This window comes from Gorilla gorilla, chromosome 10 (assembly GCF_029281585.2).
Source record: "Gorilla gorilla gorilla isolate KB3781 chromosome 10, NHGRI_mGorGor1-v2.1_pri, whole genome shotgun sequence".
In the NCBI taxonomy this organism is placed as follows: domain Eukaryota; kingdom Metazoa; phylum Chordata; class Mammalia; order Primates; family Hominidae; genus Gorilla; species Gorilla gorilla.
Window position 1 is genome coordinate 141,038,714 of NC_073234.2, and position 20,384 is coordinate 141,059,097.

The 20,384-nt window shown below is 40.8% G+C and overlaps 1 protein-coding gene across 7 annotated transcripts in view; it reads left to right on the plus strand.

The window, feature by feature from the left end:
• Window positions 1–20,384, plus strand: part of TMEM132B (transmembrane protein 132B) — a 507,362-nt gene that overhangs the window by 428,997 nt on the left and 57,981 nt on the right. For 6 of the 7 annotated variants that reach the window (XM_055358386.1, XM_063694489.1, XM_019039332.2 and 3 more), the window contains one exon: window positions 513–656. In XM_055358386.1, the coding sequence (XP_055214361.1) occupies window positions 513–656 (144 nt within the window). Of the gene's footprint in view, window positions 1–512; window positions 657–753; window positions 843–20,384 lie in introns of those variants that run through there. The other variant, XM_055358390.2, reaches the window with a different exon arrangement.

The window sequence follows — 20,384 nt, forward strand, 5'->3', positions numbered from 1 at the left end:
GGTCAGCTTGGGTGTGCAGAGGTTTGTAATGTTCAACTTGTGCTCTTCTGTTGTTTCTGCTGTTGTCTTTCCTAATTTAAAATCACAATGAAGTCTATGTTCACTATGTTAATAAGCCCAGAATACAGGCATTCACTTCCCAAATGATCCTTGAGCCAAGATTTGAAAAATACTGAAAGGAACTCGTGTGCTATGTGTGAGTCTGTGGGACTGCGGGTGGCGGGGATGGAGTAAGGGAGAGGGAGTGGAGGTCAGGGAGAGGGAGAATGACCCTGCGCCTGGGGACTGGGAAGACATTCCAACCAACCATCAGGTTTGATTATCTCAGTCTGGGATGAAACACCGATTGGAAACTTCCATTTTGTGTGAGCTTTGTGGCTTTGTCCCTTCAGACAACTGTCTAAATCGCAGAATGAGAATGAAGGCAGTAGGGAGCTTGGTGGACACCCCTCTCCCGCTCGCCCCTGTGGTGTGCACGTTTGCTGATCTGAGCCCTCTCCTCTCCTGTTTAGGACACTGAGGTTTTGAACACCGCCATTCTCACTGGAAAGCCTGTTTCAGTTCCTGTCAAAGTCGTGGGGGTCCAGGAGGATGGTTCTGTGGTCGATGTGTCTGAGTCTGTGGAATGCAAGTCTGCCGATGAAGACGTCATTAAGGTAAGGGGGGATTTATCTACAGCTGTCCTAAGTGCTCAGAGCTTTTTGTTGTTCCTTCTTTTGTCTCCAAGGTCTTGTTCTGACTGAGCATCCCATGCTCTAAAGGGCTGGAGGCCAGAATGACCTCACGAAGGAGGAAACAGCTGACCGCAGAGACTCCCTGGAATCAGCAGGCGGCTGCAGCAGGTGATGCTGCTTCCCTCTCCCTGGAAAGGGGAATCCCTGGCCCTTAATCTCCAGCAGAAAGAATTTATTCTCCTCCCCTTTCTTGTCTCCCCTATTCTTCTCTCTATCTTTCCTCGTAAGACAATATTTTCCTAACTTTAGCAATCCAAATAAGACCTTCTCATTTTTTGCAAACTCACTGTGCCTAATAATATTATTTACTCAATATATTTTCTTTAAATGCCTTGCTTCTTTGGGGTGGCCAGTTAGCTCAGTGGGATAGAGTGTGGTGCTAATAAATGCATTACTTTTTCAAACTTAAAAACTAATTTAGCTTCATTATAAGACAATAAAGTCCATGAGCTTGGTGTATTACATTTTTTGTTAATATGCATTAAAATAAATAACTATTCAAATAAAATTAAGTTCACCCATGTGCCATCTAACTGAACTTGAATATAACCAGTGGGATACAGTTTAGGAAATGGGACATTTCTGCTAGATTCTTCACTCAAATTAGCTATGTTTCTGACTCCAAATTCTGCTAGGAACCAGACAATATTTTTTTCATGCTCTCTGAAGGGGTCTTTTTGAACCACCAAATTTAATATTTCTGCCTATTTTTTCTTAGCACATTGGTTGCCATTGCCTTTGCAGCAGAGACCTCAGGGAGAAAGGATTTGAATTTTAGAATGATTGATCCTTCCTCCTTTAAATTGTTAAGAGAGCCCCAAAGTCCAATCTATTCAGCTATTTTAGAAAAATACAATAACTTAGAGTTCTGCCCTTCCTCACATTCTACCAGCTCTTGTTTAGAGGTTACATGAAACTTGGTCTCAGTATTGAGAACTTCGTGGCAGACAGGAAAACCTTTAGGGGTTTCCCTATGGTAGAAAAGGTCTGGGAAGGGTTGATTTCTTCTTGTTGTGACCTACAGGATGCTGTGTCTTAAGCAAGAGACAGTTTCAGAAAAAAAGACTGATGTATTCGTGAGGTCTAATTAACAAAGAAATTAATTCCTAGGAAACTCAAGTTTGGCATAGACTCTTTCCTGGACTTGGAATGCTCATTGTCCTTAGATATGGAAGGTGGACTGGCTTAAAACCTGCAACATAGCCTTGCCTGGGGTTCCTGGTGGTCCTTGTATTCCGTAGGCAGGTTTGATTAAATATATGGCCTTAAATATTCAGAGTTTAGAAAGAGTTGAGCCAAGTCACAGGAGATTATCTGCACCAATGACAAATATGGATGATGAACTGCTGTTGGTTGCTATTGACAATGCGCAAGTTTTACACTATTTTTACTATTCCCATGTCATTCTAGAAAGGAGACACTGATAAGAGATGGTATCTGTATGCTTACGTCATAATGGGCTCAAACAAATGATTCAGTCTGTAGTTTCCTAAGCCTTTTGTTCTGACCTAAGAGCCTGCTATGAAGCCCCATGGGGTGGAATCCTCCTTCTCTTGCCCTGAAGAGCTCTACTCTAGAGGGACAGGTTCAAGTTCACAGATCCCATTATTGCCATATACTTGGTTTTCTCCACTCCACACAAATGTACTAAAAGTATCCTCTGCTCATCCTCATAGACGTTGTTTTGGAAGATGATACCTTTTTGCTCAGCTGTCACCTATATAGCCTCAGGAGGATGGGGATTCGTCGAACAAGTTATTGCCCAGTCTTCAGAGGAACAAAGTGAAACCTGCAGATCGCAAGCTCAGGGCTGTATTCACACTTTTTAAGGGGATTCCACGACTGTTGCAAATTTGGGGGCTTGTGTCAATTGAGGGGACTTAATTAAATGGCTGTGATGCATTTACTATGGCTTCAGTGTCAATGTTTGTAGTAAATTTTACTATAACTCCAAGGTAAATGGAGTTGTCCACAGAGCTATGACTTTGGCATCATCCCAGGGACATCCTCAAATACATGGCACATTCATTAACACCCTTTGGAGAGATCCTCTGAGTTTGTGGAGTTGTCACGCAGTCATACTTCAGAGTACAGAAAACACTGAATGATTTTTAGGGAGAGTCTTGCAGGGCTCACCAAAGATCTTTGTGCCTTGGAACCATGAGTTAGATAAGGGAAAAACGTGAATTTAGAAAGATGTAAGTTATGGTAATATCCAAACAAATGAACTTGTTTGGCCTGTGATTGTATGACTTTTGGGGGACAGAATCAGAGGACATACATGATTTTGAAAAGCTGGAACCTTGGCCTAATCTGGCAAGATTAAAAGAGATAAATGTAAAATTTCAAGTTGACAACTATAGTAGTCCTTCCTTATCTGTGGTTTCACTTTCCGTGGTTTCATTTCACTGTGGTCAATCACAGTCCAAAAATGTTAAATGAAAATTTTCAGAAAGAAGCAATTCATGTTTTAAATTGTGTACTGTTCTGAGTATCGTGAAGAAATCTTGAGTCTTCCTGCTCCATCCCACCTGGGTTGTAACTCATGACTTTGTCTGGCATATCCATGCTGTAGACACTGCCCACCTCTGAGTCATTTAGTAGCTGCCTGGGTGATCAAATAGACTGTCACGGTATCACAGTGCTTGTGTTCAAGTCGCCCTTATGTTATTTACAAATGACCCCAAAGTACAAGAGTAGTGATGCTGGCAATTCGGCTAGACCAACAAGAAGTTATAAAGTGCTTTTTTTAAGTGAAAAGGTGAGAATTCTTGACTTAATAAGGAAGGAAAAAGATCATATGCTGGAGTTACTAAGATCTACAGTCAGAGTGAATCTTCTATCCATGAAATCGTGATGAAGGAAAAAACATTCATGGTAGTTTTGCTGTCACATCTCAAATACAAAAGTTAAGGCCACAGTGTGTGATAAATTCTTCATTAAGATGTGAAAAGACATTAAATTTAGGTGGAAGATACGAACAGAAACTTGTTCTGCTGGATGACAATCTGATTCAGTTCTATCTGTGGTTTCAGGCATCCACTGGGGGTCTTAGAATATATTACCCATGGATGGGAGGAGACTGGGAGACTGCTGTACTTTTAGGTTAAAAAAAAAACAAGTAGAGGATTGTGTGTGTGTGTGTGTGTGTGTGTGCACACACACAAGAAGCCTTAGCGTTTTTATCAGTATTGGGATCCAGTGAGTTAACTGTTTGATAAGGCTGCTACAGGTTGATTTTTATTAGCATGAATGGGTGTGTGACTCAGAGCAGAGGTCACAGGCAGGCAGTCTGCAGACCAGATCTGACCCAGAAGTGTGTGGGGGGTGCAGGGAGGGTCTGCATAGTTTAAAAATTCTTACTTAATTTGTTGCCCCCATGTAAAAATTGGCAAGTTCGCACAGAAATCTGGATTTACAGTTTCTTATGAAAAATCACAGGACCAGGTGGTCCTGGGTCTCCATGATTTCCTGTGAACCTCGTCTGGAGTTGAAGAGAGGATGCTCCTCTGCATAAAACCTGTGCCCTCCAGCTCACTGTAGTCTCCACCACTCCCTTTTGTCTTTCACGTGGAGGTTGAAGGATATTTGTCATTTCTGGTCACACTTGTGCTCCTAGTTTTTGATAGTGGATTTCAGAGAAAGGTGAGATATTTTTTGTACTCCAGTCTCTAAAAATAAATAAGCAACAAATGATAGACTTCACTCTCTCACTCTGATGGAGAATTCTGTATCTTTCTAGGCCATAAGAAGAACAATAAAAAATTGGATTGTGCTCTGCCAAAAAGTGTCTGAGAGGCTGAGGACTCTTGAAATCAAATCACAGGAGAAATGGTTGAAGGAAGTGTGAGTGTTAAGCCTATTGATGAGAAGAAAAGGCTCAGGGGTGAGGTGGAGAGGGAGACATGACAGCTTTTTGTAAGTCTTTCAAGGGCCATCATGTGGAAGATGGAGTAGCTTTGTGCTTTTTATATTCCAAGAATGGAAGTTGAAAGGTACCATTTTTAGCTCAATATAAAGAAAAAGACTGCAGAGGTAGTGAGTTCTTTGGTTGAGCTTCCAGACATGGGATGTTGGTAAAGATCCTGACTCCACCTTCCTCACCGTTTGACCTTGGGCAAATTACTTACCATCTCTGAGCCTAGTTTCCTTGTCTATAAAATGGGGATGATAATGATACAGTGGAAATGTACTTTTCTAGAGATTTGTTCTAAAGTCACAGCAAATGGCAGAACTAACAATAACCAAACTACTCCCTAATCCTTGAAAATCCCCAGTCTCACTGGGTCATCCAGGCTGGAGTGCAGTGGTGTGATCTCGGCTCACTGCAGCCTTGACCTCCCAGGCTCAAGTGATCCTCCCACCTCAGCCTCCCAAGCAGCTGGGACTACAGGCTCCCACCACCGCGCCAGGCTAATTTTTGTATTTTTTATAGAGACAGTTTTTCCGTGTTGCCTAGGCTGGTCTCCAGCTACTAGACTCAAGTGATCCGCCTGCCTCAGCCTCCCAAAGTGCCGAGATTACAGGCATGAGCCACCACGCCCCTCTACACCTGGGTTTTTAGAAATACAAAAGACAGTTGATTTTTTTAAAAAAAGTTTTCCTGGCATTTGAGCTAAGGGCACATTTTCGGGAGCAGTCGAGGGCAAGGTTTTAAAGGGAGTTTTGGGGGAAGTCTAGATGAGTAACCTTTGGGCGCATTTGAAGATAAATTTCCCGCTCATTCTCTTCTATTCTTTTGTGTCTTCTGGTGGAAATCTTGTCAGATGGTAACCTTAAGTTATTCTATGTACTTGTAATTGAATTGTTAAATCTATGCGTGATAAAAAGCCCAATGTGGAGTTTAGAGGATGATTAAATAAGAATGTATATCTAGAAAAAGTCACATAGTGCTTGACCTGTAATATATTAATACATATTATATCCATACCTATTCACCTGCATATTTATATGCATATGCACATGTGGATATAAATATGCAGGTGAATGGGTATAGATATAATATTTATTGACATATTGAAATATCCAAAATATTATTTGGATATTTGTCTCCAAGCTATATTTAGATATTTGGGCCTCTGTATTATTTTGTTCTCACATTGCTATAAAGAAATACCTGAGGCCGGGCACGGTGGCTCACGCCTGTAATCCCAGCACTTTGGGAGGCCGAGGTGGGCAGATCACGAGGTCAGGAGATCGAGACCATCCTGGCTAACACGGTGAAACCCTGTCTCTACTAAAAATGCAAAAAATTAGCCGGGCGTAGTGGCGGGGGCCTGTAGTCCCAGCTACTTGGGAGGCTGAGGCAGGAGAATGGCGTGAACCCGGGACACGGAGCTTGCAGTGAGCCAAGATTGCGCCACTGCACCCCAGCCCGGGTGACAGAGCGAGACTCTGTCTCAAAAAAAAAAAAAAAAAGAAAGAAAGAAATACCTGAGACCGGGTAATTTATAAAGAAAAGAGGTTTAATTGGCTCATGGTTTCACAAGCTATACAGGAAGCGTGGTTCTGATCTGCTCAGCTTCTGGGGAGGCCTTAGGAAACTTACAGCCATATCAGAAGATGAAGGAGGAGCAGACACATCTTACATGGCAGGAGCAGGAGTAAGCAGGGCAGAGGAAGGTGCCACACACTTTTAAATGACCAGATCTCATTAGAAGTCACCATCTATTGCGAGGACAGTACTAAGTGGGATGGTGCTGAATCATTCATGAGAAATCTGCCCCCATGATCCAATCACCTTCCACCAGGCCCCACCTCCAACATTAGGGATTACAATTAAACATGAGATTTGGTGGGAACACAGATCCAAACCATATCAGCCTCCAAATCTCATGTTGAGATGTAATCCCCAGTGGTGGAGGTGGCACCTGGTGGGAGGTGTTTGGGTCATAGGTGCGGATCCCTCATGAATGGCTTAGTGCTGTCCCCTTGGTGATGAGTGAGTTCACATGTGACCTGGTTGTTTAAAAGTATGTGGCACCTCCTCACTCCCTCTCTGACCCTGTGGGCCATCTGCTCTCCCTTTGCCTTCTGCCATGATTGTAAGCTTCCTGAGGTCCTCGCCAGAAGCAGATGAGGGTACTGTGAGCCAGTTAAATCACTTTTCTATCTAAATTATCCAGCCTCAGGGATTTCCTTATAGCAATGTAAGAATGGCCTAACACAACGTCCACATTCATATGCATGAATATTAACTACTACTTGATTGTAAGGTCCACAATATCTATGATTAAGTCTATTTTACTAACTATTCTTTTCCCAGTCCTAAGCACTGTATCTGGAACACAGTAAATATTTGTTGAATATATGAATGAATGAATGCTAGAGCTTCCCAGAGATGGAACAAGATACTATGCACAAATGGCTGTTACGCCTTTATCGGAACATTGTCAGTGAATTTTCTGTTACTGAAAATCTTCAAAAAGGTAGAAGGTTCCCTGTAGTCAAAGGGATTTGGCATCTGGTAAAGACTTGGACCTGCTCCTATCCAAATCGTCTTCTGTTCTCATGGGACTTCACAAGTACTTCCTAATCATCCACTTGTGGAGGGCAATATATAAACAGCTTTGGGAGATATAAAGGTGTAATGCATATGACTTCTATCCATAGCAGCTTACTACAGCTAATGAGTATTAATAGGTAACATTTATTGAGCATTTATTAAGTACCAGGTACCATTATAATAAGAGCATTAGAAGTGTTGACCCATTTCATCTTCACAACAAGCTTTTAAGACAGGTAATACTACTATTCGAAGTTTATACATGAGGAAATGGCATCTAGAAGGTGCTGTAGCTCAAGTTCTAGTGGATACAGGGGTCAGAGTTCCCACCTAGGAGGTCAGCCCCAGATCCTATGACCTCAACCTCTGTACATCTAAAATTGTCACTCTTGAAGGTTATGTAGGGCATTGTGTGTACGCATGCACGCCTGTGTGTGTGTGTGTGTGTGTGTGTGTGTGTGTGTGTGTGTGTTGGGGTGGGGAGTGGCACGCTGGTGTTTCTATGAGCTAGTAGCCAAATATTGTTCCTATGATTTTTCCATCAGGGAATGAATTGATAGTGGACTTTTTTTGAATTTGCAAAAGATGTATTTTCATTTTTTAATCCGTATCACCTGGAACAACATGTATCTTACAGTTCTGGAGGTCAGAAGTCTAAAATAGGTCAGTAGGGCTGCATTCCTTCTGGAAGCTCTAGGGGAGAATCTGTTTCTTTGCCTTTTCCAACTTCTAGAGGCCGTGTGTGTTTCTTGGCTGTGAAGCTGTGAACCCTTCCTCAATTTTCAAAGCCAGCAGCGTAGCATCTCCAACTCTGTCTCTCTTCCCCACATGGCTAATTCCATCATCACATCGCCTTCTCTGACTCTGACCCTGCTGCCTCCCTCTTACAAGGACCCTTGTGATTACTTTGGGGGCCACAAGATAATCCATATCAAGATCCTTAACTTAATGACATCTGTGATGTCCTTTTGACAAAGGTATTAGTTTCCTAGAACTGTTACCACAAACTTGATGGCTTAAACCAATAGAAATTTGTCCTTTCGCAGTTCTGGAGGCCAGAAATCTGAAATCAAGGTGTCAGCAGGACTCCAGTCCCTCTAAAGGCTCTAGAGGAGAATCGTTCCTTGCCTCTTCCAGCTTCTGGTGGCCCTGGGTGTTCCTTGGCTTGTGGCAGCATCACTGTAATCTCTGCCTCTGTGGTTGCATGGTCTCACCCCTGTGTCTCTGTATGACCCTCTTTTCTTATAAGGGTACCTGTCATTGGATTTAGGGGCCGTCCTAATTCAGGATGGTCTCTTCTTGAGATCATTGAAATTGCATCTGCAAATACCCTTTTTCTAAATAAGATCACATTCACAGGTGCTGGGGGTTTCGACTTGGCCATATCTTTTTTTGGGGCCACAATTCAACCCACCCTACTGTGTAAGGTAGATATTTTCAAGTTCTGGGGTTTAGGGCAGAGATATCTTCTGGGAGGAGGTGACCTTATGCTGCCTGCCACAGTGTGTATTCTTTTCTTTGCTGAGTCTTTTTTAAGGTCTTTGGAAAAAGAAAGAAAATGCAATGTTCATATTGTAATTATGATTTAATCTTTATGTGTCCATCTTTTTTACTTCAGGATGGCTTCATGTTTTCATGCATTTGCAGTTGTATTGTTTGTAAATGAATTGTGGTTTTCAGAACCACAGAAGCCAGTCATGCCTCTTCAGTGGGGGATGAACTCTTTCACGCTTGCAGATAAGTAAGTATAAGCTCACATGGATCTTGAAGATGGTGCTTTCCAACTTATGGCTGCAATAATTAAGTTTCCGGCCTTCCAGTATCACTGGACTTGAAATAATGAGATGTTAAGTGGCTAATAAAGGGACATTAATATTTTAAAGTCTTCCCTGTCCCAGGGAAGGACTTTGTTTCCAAACTTGGTCTGTGAGGGGTAAGGTAAGGCAGTGGATGTCAGAAAAAAAAAAACTAAAGTTTTTGCTGTTTGCTGAGCAGTGTGTGGGGAGCTGGTCACTAGATAAAGCCTGATGGAAAACATCAGCAGTCTGGAAAACATCAGCATCTTCCAGAGAGTGGCTGCATTTCTTGGGGTAATGTGCAGCAGCACCTACAAAACTCTATATGACCAAAGTTTCCTTAAGTTGTTGTGTTTACAGAGAGGGTGAGATGGAATGTGGATGTGTGCTGAATGTGGTCCTTAGAGAGGCGCACCTGAGCTGATGTCACTGAGCAACATACATGACTATTCAGGTAGAGGAGACTGAACAAGTGTGGTAGGTAGTGGGATCTAAGGCAGAAACAAGTGGAATTTGTGCATTGGTGCGTATTGGTTTTGTTTTTGTTGTAGCAAGTCACAGAAACCCAAATCCAGCTGCCTAAGACTAATCCGAATTTTACTTAGAAGAACATACAGAAAAATTCAAAAGAGATTTAAGGCTATTTCTTTCCCCTTTAGCAATGCTTGACAAAAATTTATGTAAAAACACCATTATTCTATTTCTGGGCATGAATTTCCTTTCCTTTGCCCATCACTGGGAGCTGCGCAGCTAAGAATAAGTTGTCAGGCAGTTTGGATGTTATTGCCTAATTTTGTCCTTCTTTATGCTGGTAATTTGGACTTTTATTGTTCTGTTCTAATTGGAGATGTGTCATATATTTCCTGTTGGCCTGGGATAGATATTGCTGCATTCTCAACCTTTTGTTCCTGTCAGCCTCATTATGATTGCAGTATTAATTAGATCATTTGTTCATTTCTGTCTTTGGCATCTCTAATTAAGAACCAACACTCTGGAATTGTTTCTGCATAATTCAGGGAAATCTTGGAATGAGCCAGTGTAAACCTGCAAGCCTCCCAGCTCCACCTGCCCAGTAAACATGGCCATGTGCTTCCTTCTCTTCTCTTCTAGAAGCCTTTCATCTAGTCTTCTCCATCCAGGCCCTGCTTAGGTCTGAGGTTAGGGGATTACTAGAGAATTGGCCTGTGAAAGTGTCTGGGATATCAGGCCTGATCCAATATGGCTCTAGGGTCCTCTATTTCCCAGAGACATACTTATTTTGTGTTAACTAGGAGGGAAGGGGACTCTCATTCATGTTTGGGTACTTGGTTCGCAATGTAAACTCCTGCCATGCAGCTTTGGTGGTTGAAAACATGTCAGCTTCATATTCAAGTTCATTTGGTTTCCTGAAGAAACTCAAACAAACTTTGTAAATTAACTAGATCACATAATTATAAGATGTAGACACCGGTATGAATGGATCTAGGTACAAAGGCAATGTGTGAGGCTACTGCCACCTCTACTATTTTTCTTTGTAACAGCTTTATAGAGGTGTAACAGTCAGTAAACTTCACATATTAAAGTCTACAATTTGATTAGTTTTGACGATTTCACAAGTGTGAAATTATCACCAAAATCAAAATAGTGAACATATCCTTAACTTCTGAACTTTCTTCATGTCCCTTTATAATCTCCTCTCTTCTGCCCCTCTCCACTTGTTCCCAGATAACCACTCATCTTCTCTTTCTCACTGAAGATTTTCATTTTATAAAGTCTGAGGCAAATAGAATCATAATGTATGCTCCCTGTCTTTCCTTATTTGCTCTTGCTTCTTCCATCCAGTTAATTTGACATTCACCCATGTTATGTGTAACAATAATTCATTCCTTTTTATTACTGAGTAGTATTCCACTGTTTGAATATATCACTGTTTATCAATCTATTGATGGACATCTGGGTTGTTTCTAATTTGGGGATCTTACAACTAATGCTGTGATAAACATTGAAGCCAGCCTTTGTCTGGACATAGCTTTCACTTCTTAGGAACAGAAAGGTTGTATCATATTAAGTGTATTTTTAACTTTTTAAGAAGCTGCCAAACTGTTTTCTAAAGTGGTTACACCATTTTGCTTTCCCACTATCAGGATTTGAGAGTCCTGTTACCTCCACATCTTGGCCAGCACTTAGTATGATCAGTCTTTTTAATATTAGCCTTCCTATTGGGTTTATAGAGGTTTGTAATTTTGGTTTTAATTTGCATATCCCTAGCGATTACTGATGTTGAGCATCTTTTCAGTGTGCCATTTTGCCATCTACTGATTTTGGTGAAGTTGCTGTTTAAATCTTTTAAATTGGGTTATTGTAAAAACATTATTGAGTCTTGAGAGTTGTTTTTATATTCGGATACAAGTTCATTATCCAATATGTGATTTGAAAATACGTTATATTTGAAAATATGTTATTCCAGATTGTGGTTTGTGTTTTCATACTCTAATAGGGACTTTAGAGGAGCAGAAGTTTTTCATTTTGATGAGGTTGAATTTATCAATTATTTTTCAACCTCATCAGCTCCCACCCTGCCTGTTGAGCTCAGTGTTCTCAGGAAATGTCAGCTAGAAGAATGAATGGATGCCATTCCCATGGACAAACAAAAGGCATGACGGGAACTCAGTGTAGATCAGCCTTTCCTTAGAGTCAACCTCTTTTTACTCAGTTCTCTCCCACATGCATGTATTGAGCAAGTGCTATTGAGAGGCAGTTTTGATGTCATGGCAGATGTATTGTAATGTGCTGGTTTATTGCCCTGTTGAGCTTTCTTTGCCCTTAGCTGGCAGCTCCATGAAGGGGGAGGGACCTATTGCTCTTCCTCATTAGTACTTCCCGTCACTAGCACTGCACCTGGCATGAGTTAGGTGCTCTATGAATAGACTTGAATGTAGGCTAATGGTGGAGCTTATTGGTGCCAGCAATTAATGTCGCTGCTCATGGAAAGGGGGCTTCAGAGTCCAGTGGATGTGGGATTTAAACCTACCTCAGCCATCACTTTCCGGGGGATTTGGGGAAATTTGCTTTTCAAAATGAACCTCAGAGACAGGCTTTGTATGTGATAATAACTAGCATTTATTGAGCACTTGCTATGTGCTCAGCACCTAAGCTCTTCACATGTATCAATTCATATATTAGGTTGGTGCAAAAATAACTGTGGTTTCTGCTATCAAAAAAAGGCAAAAATCACAATTACGTTTGCACCAACCAATGATACTCAAAATAATCCTGTGAGGCCTGACTGTGAGGATCCACATTTTACAGACAAGATACCTGATGCACAGGGAAGTTAATCACTATCACCTAAATGGAGATCACCTAGCTGGCAAGTGCTAGGGCTGGGATTTGAGCCTTGGTAGCTCTTACAAAAGAGTCCAGCAGGTTCTAGACCACTGCATTAAAGAGAGTGAAATTTCACATTGAACCCAGCCCCATTGGAGCAATTTCATGCTTATTTCTCAGGGCGGCATTTTTTTTTTTTCTCCCTACTCTTGGACTATCCACAAACTAACTTTACCCTGAGTGGTTAAGATTACTTTTCACAGACAAACACATGTCCTCTTTTTTCTCTTAAATATTTCAAATGTCCACAGAGAAACTCACTCATGTCAGGAACTAATGAGCATGAAAAGAATGAAACAGGAGGTAGAACTCCTTTTCCAGCCAAGAGTTACTTGTACTAACAGAGATGTGATGGGCATAGATAAGAGACTCTTAGAGTCTCCCATGTTCTCCCCAGATACTCAGGGGGTTCAGAATGAGCAGTTTATTAGTGTTTTATTGATTTATATCACTAAACGGATATGGACTTTCAGAAGTTCACACTGCCTTTTGCAGCTGGTGGCAATACAGATTCTGTCTCAGCTGAAAACAATGGGATGAGCCTTCTCAGGGGGTAGACGAAGTGGATTACACAGCCTCCTATTAAACAAATGTGTGCTTCTCTTTTCCATTCCATTGTCAAGAGGCGTGGGCTTCCAGAAGCAAAAGATCATTTCTACTCATATACCCAATTTATTCCTTTTGTTCTGACTACATTTTCTAAACTGCTCTTTATTTGCCATCCAGACATTCAACATTTAACTTGAAATGTTGAGAGAAAAATCTTAGCTCTTAAATCACTTTGTCTGATTTTCTGTTCCTCCTTGCAATGTTGGATTAGCCTTAAAGGGCCCCTCCTCAAAATGTTTCCTGTGTTTATTACCACTTCTAAAGTCCAGTTTAACAAGCCTTTTTTTTAAAGAGTAAAGGCCTCAGCCCCAAGTGATTGCCGTGATAAAATAATCTTTTGATGCCCTGAACTACTGAACACTTTCTGTCCTCAAGAATGTCAACCGTGTCACTCCCAAGAGTATATGTTTCCGAGAACAGAGAGATGAATAAGTATTTCACACAATTTCTTGACATCCTTTGTGTCTAACAAATGACAAAAATTTGAGTTACAGTCTGACTTCTTTTCATAGAAGCACAGTTGTAGGCAGAGCCCTAGATGGCTATGTGCTGAGACGTCTATGTCTGAAGGCCACATGTAGGGACAGTGACTTCTCATGTGCTTTTATTGAAAGTGTCCCTAGGTGACAAAATAACACTGAAGACCCTGCAGCAGTTGCCAGGTCTGATACTAGAGCATGCACCATGGCTCTGGCTGGGAGAGATGGGACTTTGGCCAGGTACATGGAGTGAAAGAATTTTGGTTTCATAAATAAGTCATGTATAATAAAGAAGACAGCATATTTAAAGTTCCTGGTAGAGTTTCTGGCACAGAATATGCAATCAATAGTTGTTAATATTCATCGTTACAATTATTACTTGGTCTTAAAGTATCTTCTAATTGTTTTCATGTTAAATATATTGTGTTCCCAAAAGAAAATTGATAAAAAACCCACCGGCTGGGCATCTGAAGGCTGGGTTTCAGCTCCTGCCTTGCCATTTTCGTGCTGTGTTACATAGCTGAGTGCTTAATGTGCCTGGTTTCAGGTTGTTCATCTCTTGGATAGGTGTGGAGGCACTTGGCCTGCCTCCCTCAAAAAGACTTGTAATTTCTAACTCTCCTAGAACTGCAAGGAGAATTCCTCTTCAAACCTATCAATGCATGTTGTGTAACAATAAATCAGCATGAGCAAGCAGGCACTGTATCTATCTTTGTATGTTACAGCACTGGGCTCATTGTATGTATTCAAAAATACTAAATTCATGAGTGATTTTTTCATTTTTAAAGAAATCACTCAATGAGAGCTCTCAAAGTTTTACAGATTGTTCTTTCTTTTCAGCAGCTTCATAAGAGACAGAGATGGAGAATTCAGATTTGTCCAGTGCCTGCCGGGTGCCTGTCATTCCCCTCCAGTGTCCTTTGCACTGGCCATTTCAAGTAGATGTCACAGTGGCCTCTTCAGATAACAGAAATATTTTCTCCATTGCTAAGGTTTAGAGAGTTAGGTGTCCAGGGTCATGCAGGTATGAATCAAGGCACATGGAGCTTGAGTCCAGGTTCACTTTATTCCACAATCTGTATTTTCCTGTGTGCTGCCACCACAAATGTGATCTGTAGAGTTTAGTAAAGACTTAATGAATCCTAAGGATTCAGAATTGGCAATGGGAGCATTTGTGGTGTGTAGGATGTGGGAAGATTATGGAGATTAAGGCTGACATGAATTGTACAAGTAAAGCTAGAGAACTGCTATGATGAAGGAAGCTGTGGTTGATCAGAACCCTAGAAGGAAACCCTGGCCCTCTGGAAATGTCAATAGCACTGCATAAACAAACTGAAATCATTGCCTTGACACAGCAATCACACGACATTATTTTAATGAAGGTGAAGTGAACACACAGAACAATACAGATGGGATACATTGAGGAAAGGAAGTCTTTCACTGCTAATAAAGATTTCCCTTCAGACTGATCTGTAAGAGGTGACACATGTTCATTGAACATGGAATGTGGAATCACTGAAAAATTAACCTGCCCCAATCCACAAAAGTTCAGGGACCATGGCCTGTGAGACAATCGAGGCAGCAACAAAGTCATGATACTATCACTGAGGAAGGGTCTTTCAGGGTAAATCAATATGCCATCTGCAACTTGCCTAAAACATGAATTCTTTACAGAGTTGTCTCAGTAAGTTGGGGCTAACAGCCCCAAGAGTGCCAAGAGTTAATCAAAGATGGGACTGGGACACCTAGAAGAATAGAAACAAATCAATATAGAAAAGGTGCCAATGAAAACTAATGTGCAAATGAAAATCATTTCTTTCAGATGAAAACTTTCCTTTAGTAGGATGGATGTTTTGTGGGGTTGACATGCAAACCTTACATGATCCATTGCTACATGCAAAGGGGCTGAGCATTGCGCCTCAGAGTCTGAGGCAAAGGTGTGTTAATCATGACTCCTGGTTATAAGTGCTGAGGTTGAACTACCTCAAATTCCCCTAATAGAGGGGGTGTGCTGGTTCTTAGAAGCAACTTAGGGGAAGGCTGGGGTCTTGGGGATGGCAGGAACCAGAAAATGGATCTATGTCAGGATACTTTGTGTTTCTTGTTTCCATGCATCAATTTCCTTCTTGCAGACCAGCTTATCCTCAAAGCAGTGATCACAGTCATAATCAGCTTCAAGTCACATCTGTAGATCTTTGTAGTGAGGGAGCAACATAGTTTGGCTGTGTCCCCACCCAAATCTCATCTTGAATTATAGCTCCCATAATCCTCATGTGTCATAAGAGGGACCTAGTGGGAGGTAACTGAATCAGGGGTGTGGGTTTTTCCCATGTTCTTCTGGTGATACTGAATAAGTCTCATGAGATCTGATTGTTTTATAAAGGGCAGTTCCCCTGCACACTTCTCTTGCTTGCTGCCATGTAAGATGTGCCTTTGCTCCTTCTTCACCTTCTGCCATGATTGTGAGGCCTCCCCAGCCATGTGGAACTGTGAGTCCATTAAATCTCTTTTTCTTTATAAACTACCCAGTCTCAGGTATGTCTTTGTTAGCAGTGTGAGAATGGATTAATACAGGGAGGAAAAAATCTTTCCAACCATCTTTGTTGAAAAACTTTTGGGGAAGGGCCCTAGCCAGCTTAACATAAATCTGAATCTTACGCTCTCTGTGTGGCCTGTGGTGAGAATTGAGGGTGGGGATGGGCTGGTGAGTGTCGTGGGGTGTGTGGGAGCTGAACGATCATGCTTGGGTCCCGTGCTCATTCTGTGGCAGGGATTCAGGACAAAATAAAGAAGTAGTAGAAGTTGCTTGGGAAATCAATGAAGCAAGATCCCTTCTGCAGGAGTTTTTGTTTTAGATGTTAAAGGTTCGAATGTGTTCTCAAACTTAACCATTGAGTCTGGGAAATCTGGAAAAAGAGACATGGTCTGAGTTACCTGGGCCTTTTTTTCAGAATTCAGCTGTGGAAGGGAAGTAAGCTTAGCGCCAGGAATGACTATACTCTATTTGGTGAGTGGGGAAAACTTACTGTTGGTCTTGGTGATTACATAGCAGTTCATCAGGTAGTCAATTAAAAGAAATGTCCTCTTGGCAGAAGTCAACAAAAGCACAGCTCTCTGGCGGAGGTGCATAGGTAATAAGGGATGAGTTAGGAGGTGACAATGGGTGGACAGGCGGGGGCTAGACTGTGATGGCTATTTCAGCCAAGGCAAGGAGTTTGGGTTTTATGCTATCATCATTGGAGGATTTTATTTTGTAGAGTGAGAATTTTAGAAAATTAACTGAAAATAAATGTGATTTTGGCAACAGTGTGAGGGATGAATTGGAGGGAGGAAAGAGCCCTTGAAGAATTCTCTTCTGTCTATCCAAGACACAAAAAACACTGGACTAATTAAGGGAGCCCAATAAGAAACATGAGACAATGTAGTTGAAAAGACTCAGCAGAAATAGAAGCATATCATCATCCATCACAAGTCCACTCTTTCCTTCACCTCTGGCCAGTCCCTGCTTTGACTCTCTCCATTCCACTTTTCCATTTCTTTTGTACCACCTGCCACTGGCTGACATTACTATACTGTGTTTATTTATTGACTTGTTTACATGTTGCTCCATTTGCTTGTCAACTTGTTATTTGTTTATCTGTCTCTCACAGTAGAAAGTGAGACCCATGAGGGCAGGGTCCCTTGTTTATATCTGCATCCACAGCATCTAATCCTGGGCATATTAACTGAGTAAATGAATAAATGTGAATCTTTTTGCCTGTTGATTGATTCATTCAATTTTTCAAGGCAGCATTTAATGAATGCCCACTTTGTTCAATGTAATAAATCGAGCTTTCATATTTGGTGTTTGGGCATTTTCTGTCCCATGTTCCACATCATTATGTGAAATGACATCGTGTCTAAATTGATGAGGAACAAAATAAAGGGATGGAGGAAAATTTACCAAGCAAATGGAAAGAAATAAAAGCAGGGGTTGCAATCCTAGTCTCCGACAAAACAGACTTCAAACCAACAAAGATAAAAAAAAGACAAAGAAGGGCATTACATCATGGTAAAGGGATCAATTCGACAAGAAGAGCCAACTATCCTAAATAGATATGCACCCAATACAGGAGCACCCAGATTCATAAAACAAGTTCTTAAGACCTACAAAGAGATTTAGATTCCCACACAATAATAGTGGGAGACTTTAACACCCCACTGTCAATAATAAACAGATCAACGAGACAGAAAGTTAAAAAGGATATGCAGGACTTGAACTCAGCTCTGGATCAAGTGGAGCTAATAAACATCTACAGAACTCTCCACCCCAAATCAACAGAATATACATTCTTCTCAGTGCTACATAGCACTTATTATAAAATCAACCACGTAATTGGAAGTAAAACACTCCTCAGCAAATGCAAATGAACTGAAATCTTAACAGTCTCTCAGACCACAGTGAAATCAAATTAGAACTCAGGATTAAGAAACTCACTCAAAACCACACACAACTACATGGAAATTGAACAACCTGCTCCTGAATGACTCCTGGGAAATAATGAAATAAAGATAGAAATCAAGAAGTTTTTTGAAACCAATTAGAACAAAGAGACAATGTACCAGGATCTCTGGGACACAGCTAAAGCAGTGTTAAGAGGGAAATTCATAGCACTAAATGCCCACATTAGAAACCTAGAAAGATCTCAAATCAACACCCTAACATCACACTTAAAAGAGCTAGAGAAGTAAGAGCAAACAAATCCAAAAGCTAGCAGAAGACAAGAAATAACAGATCAGAGCAGAACTGAAGGAGATAGAGACATGAAAAACCCTTCAAAAAATCAATGAATCCAGGAGCTCGATTTTTGAAAAATTAAATTAGACCGCTAGCTAGACTAATAAAGAGGAAAAGAGAGAAGAATCAAATAGACACAATAAAAAATGATAAAGGGGATATCACCACTGACCCCACAGAAATACAAACTGCCATCAGAGAATACTATAAACACCTCTATGCAAATAAACTAGAAAATCTTGGAGAAATGGATAAATTCCTGGACACATACACCCTCCCAAGACTAAACCAGAAAGAAGTCGAATCCCTGAATAGACCAATAACAAGTTCTGAAATTGAGGCAGTAATTAATAGCCTATCAACCAATAAAAGCCCAGAACCAGACAGATTCACAGCCAAATTCTATCAGAGATACAAAGAGGAGCTGGTCTCATTCCTTCTGAAACTATTCCAAACAATTGAAAAGGAGGGACTCCTCCCTAACTCATTTAGTGAGGCCAGGATCGTCCTGATACCCAAACCTGGCAGAGACACAACAATAAAAGAAAATTTCAGGCTAATATCCCTGATGAATATCGATGCGAAAAATCCTCAAGAAAATACTGGCAAACCAAATCTAGCAGCAGATCAAAAAGCTTATCTACCGTGATCAAGTCGGCTTCATCCTTGGGATGCAAGGCTGGTTCAACATATGCAAATCAATAAACATAATACATTACATAAACAGAACCAGTGACAAAAACTACATGATCATCTCAATAGATGCAGAAAAGGCCTTTGATAAAACTCAGCACTCCTTCGTGTTAAAAACTCTCAATAAACTAGGTATTGATGAAACATATCTCAAAATAATAAGAGCTATTTATGACAAACCCACAGCCAGTATCATACTGAATGGGCAAAAGCTGGAAGCATTCCCTTTGAAAACCAGCACAAGACAAGAATGCCCTCTCTCACCACTCCTGTTTAACATAGTGTTGGAAGTTCTGGCCAGGGCAATCAGGCAAAAGAAAGAAATAAAGCGTATTCAAATAGGAAGAGAGGAAGTCAAATTGTCTCTGTTTGTAGATGACATGATTCTATATTTTTAGAAAACCCCAGCATCTCAGCCCAAAAACTCCTTAAGCTGATAAGCAACTTCAGCAAAGTCTCAGGATACAAAATCAATATGCAAAAATCACAGGCATTCCTATATACCAACAATAGACAAACAGAGAGCCAAATCATGAATGAACTCCCATTCACAGTTACTACAAAGAGAATAAAATACATAGGAATACAGCTGAAAAGGGATGTGAAGGACCTCTTCAAGGAGAACTACAAACCACTGCTCAAGGAAATAAGAGTACACAAAGGGAAAAACATTCCATCCTCATGGATAGAGAGAAACAATATCGTGAAAATGGCCATACTGCCCAAAGTAATTTATCGATTTAATTCTATTTGCATCAAACTACCATTTACATTCTTCACAGAATTAGCAAAAACTACTTTAAATTTCATATGGAACCAAAAAAGAGCCTGTATAGCCAAGAAAATCTTAAGTGAAGAGAACAAAGCTGGAGGCATCATGCTACCTGACTTCAAACTATACTACAAGGCTACAGTAACTGAAACAGCATGGTACTGGTACCAAAACAGTCATATAGACCAATGGAGTAGAATAGAGACCTCAGAAATAACACCACATCTACAACCATCTGATCTTTGACAAACCTGACAAAAGCAATGGGGAAAGGATTCCCTATTTAATAAATGGTGCTGTGAAAACTGGCTAGCCATATGCAGAAAACTAAAACTGGATCCCTTCCTTACACCTTATACCAAAATTAACTCAAGATGGATTAAAGACTTACATGTGAAACCCCAAACCATAAAAACCCCACAAGAAAACCTAGGCAATACCATTCAGGACATAGGCATGGGCAAAGACTTCATGATGAAAACACCAAAAGCAATTGCAACAAAAACAAAAATTGACAAATGGGATCTAATTAAACTAAAGAGCTTCTTCACAGCGAAAGAAACTATCATCAGAGTGAACAGGCAACCTACAGAATGGGATAAACTTTTTGCAATCTACCCATCTGACAAAGATCTAATATCCAGAATCTTCAA